This window comes from Cricetulus griseus, chromosome 2, assembly GCF_003668045.3.
Source record: "Cricetulus griseus strain 17A/GY chromosome 2, alternate assembly CriGri-PICRH-1.0, whole genome shotgun sequence".
NCBI classification, from domain to species: domain Eukaryota; kingdom Metazoa; phylum Chordata; class Mammalia; order Rodentia; family Cricetidae; genus Cricetulus; species Cricetulus griseus.
Genome location: NC_048595.1, coordinates 358,776,007 through 358,778,655, shown reverse-complemented (window position 1 = coordinate 358,778,655; position 2,649 = coordinate 358,776,007). Strand labels below are relative to the sequence as shown.

Sequence of the window (2,649 nt, the reverse complement as noted above, 5' to 3'; positions counted from 1 at the left end):
TCATGCAAGCAATTCTTCACCTCTTCCCTGGTGACTCTATGTTTCTGTCAAGTTGATATTTGAAGTTCACTATGGCAGTGTGGAATCTGCTAGAAAAAGAAAAAAAGAAAACAAAAAGGAACTATGGTAGGACTTGAATTTATATTAAGCCTTTGTATTATTTCACAATCTCCTCTTACTTCTGAGGTAGAATCCCATTTTTTTTTCCAGGTAAGAGGCAATTATGGCTCTTCCTGTAAGCGACCTGAGGTAACCTTTGAAGATGGTTCGCTACTCTCTCAACCCAGAAAACCCTACAAAATCATGCAAGTCAAGAGGTTCAAATCTCTGGGTTCACTTTAAGAATAACCGTGAAACTGCCCAGGCCATCAAGGGTATGCATATTCGAAAAGCCACCAAATACCTGAAAGATGTCACATTGATGAAGCAATGTGTGCCATTCCGGCGATACAATGGAGGAGTCGGCAGGTGCGCCCAGGCCAAACAGTGGGGCTGGACACAGGGTCGGTGGCCGAAAAAGAGTGCTGAATTTTTGCTGCACATGCTTAAAAATGCAGAGAGTAATGCTGAGCTTAAGGGTCTAGACGTAGATTCTCTGGTCATTGAACACATCCAGGTGAACAAAGCACCTAAGATGCATCGCCGAATTTACAGAGCTCACGGCAGGATTAACCCATACATGAGCTCCCCCTGCCACATCGAAATGATCCTCACGGAAAAGGAACAGATTGTTCCAAAGCCAGAAGAGGAGGTTGCACAGAAGAAAAAGATATCCCAGAAGAAACTGAAGAAACAAAAACTTATGGCATGGGAATAAATTCAGCATAAAATAAATGCAGATAAAAGTAAAAAAAAAAAAAAAAAAAAAAAGAGGCAATTATGTGCCAACTCGGTACATGTATTGCTTAACCTAAGCTCATATCCATCATGGAATTCTTACCCATCTTTGACAGTGATTGGTTTAAGGGTAGCAGGTGATCCTAGCCTGGCATTGACACAAAAGAGGAATCTCTCATTAAGAATCTTAGAGGGTTAAAAAGTCTTGGATTAAAAAAGAAAATTCCCCATCTACTCCCTTTTATTTAAATTTTATTTTGTGGAGAAACAGTTCTTAGGAAAATATGCATCATGCACCCTGAGGACAGAAAAGTTGCCACTGTTGTTTCATTAAACCTCTCTGGAATCACTTGCCTCTAGGCCTCTCATAAAATGAGATTTATTAGTAAACCTAATTGTTTATACACTATCTTATTAGGTAGGCTGTTTATGGTAGCCAAAAGCCCACTAGTTGATGCATTTTTCTCTTAAATAGACTCTCTCTCTCTCTCTCTCTCTCTCTCTCTGTGTGTGTGTGTGTGTGTGTGTGTGTGTGTGTGTGTGTGTGTGTGTGTTTGCTCTGTAAGCTCAAGGTCAGCCTGGTCTATGTGTAGTGAGTTCCAGGATATCTGGGTCTACACAGAGAAATACTGTCTTAAAAAAAAAAAAAAATCATGCTAGAAAACTGCTGTTTTTCCTCTTGAGATTGTTTAGGAACTAAGAAGTAAAACTGTTTATGCTATAATGAAATCTGCTTGAGCTGGTAAGAGTGGGATTTACACTTGTTTCATAATTGTTGTATAATTCTTATACTCAGTTGTTTTAGTCACAATGATTTAACCTAAATCAATGCAAAATTTAACCATGAGATAATAAGGTCACTTCAGAGTTTATGCAGTGATCAAATGAACACCAGAGAGGTAGTCTTAACTACTGTTGTTTAGTATTTATATCCATGGCTAAAGATGCTAGGTAATCTACTCCTATAATAATAATAAAAGTTCATTGTAGCCACTTACCAATTCAGTCACAGCTGGTAAGCTCATTTAAAAAAAAAAAATGATTTCAAATCTTAGGAATGGATTTGGAGAGTTGTTTAAAGGCAGGCCACTAGCCGAGTCCCTGTGAGGTCATAATAATGAATAATAATATTTATTATTATTGTTGGACAGTGGTGGTACACACCTTTAACCTCAGCACTCAGGAGGCAGAGGCAAGCAGATCTCTGTGAGTTCAAGGCCAGCCAGGCCTACATAGTGAGTTCCAGGACAGGCTCCAAAGTTACACAGAGAAACCCTGTCTCAAACAAAACAAATTATTATTATTATTATTATTATTATTATTATTATTATTATTATTTTAGAACTGTGTACTATGTAAATGAAGAATTACATACCCAAAGTATTGAATAAACCCTGATGAACACAGCAAGGATGTGTGGTTCCTGCTCCACCATCTGTTGCCTTTTCCCAGCTCAGCAGGGAGGGAATTCTGTTTCAGGTGGACATGGCCAAGAAAGCAGAGTTTGCCCTCACCTCAGCTCCCAGGCAATGGCTCCAGTTTCTCCTTGGCAGAGTGAGGCTGCCAAAATTCTTCATCCTCATCCCCAGTTTTGTGTTGCCAAGGATGAATTCCAAGTGAGCATGCCAAGAAGTCAAGGCTCCTTCCCCCCACCAGGCCTCCACTCAGAAGGCTGAGGCTCCCTCCCAAGTACAGACAGAAAATGGAGCAGTTCTGTTTGCACCCTCCCTAGTTGACTCCCTGGTCAGAAACCCACATCAACAAAAACTAGTACCCCAGCCAGAACCTGGTGTCACTCGGAGTAAAACACAT

The 2,649-nt window shown here is 40.2% G+C and overlaps 1 protein-coding gene across 1 annotated transcript; it reads left to right on the top strand.

The window, feature by feature from the left end:
- Window positions 1-251: 251 nt before the first annotated feature.
- LOC100770811 (60S ribosomal protein L17-like) lies at window positions 252-853 on the top strand. The gene has a single exon (XM_035439155.1). The coding sequence runs from the start codon at window positions 263-265 to the stop codon at window positions 815-817; it is 555 nt and encodes a 184-aa protein (XP_035295046.1). The 5' UTR covers window positions 252-262; the 3' UTR covers window positions 818-853.
- The last annotated feature ends 1,796 nt before the right edge of the window (window positions 854-2,649 follow it).

Bases quoted from the DNA above. Each gene is read 5' to 3' on its own strand.
- LOC100770811 (XM_035439155.1), top strand. From the start codon at position 263: ATGGTTCGCTACTCTCTCAACCCAGAAAACCCTACAAAATCATGCAAG.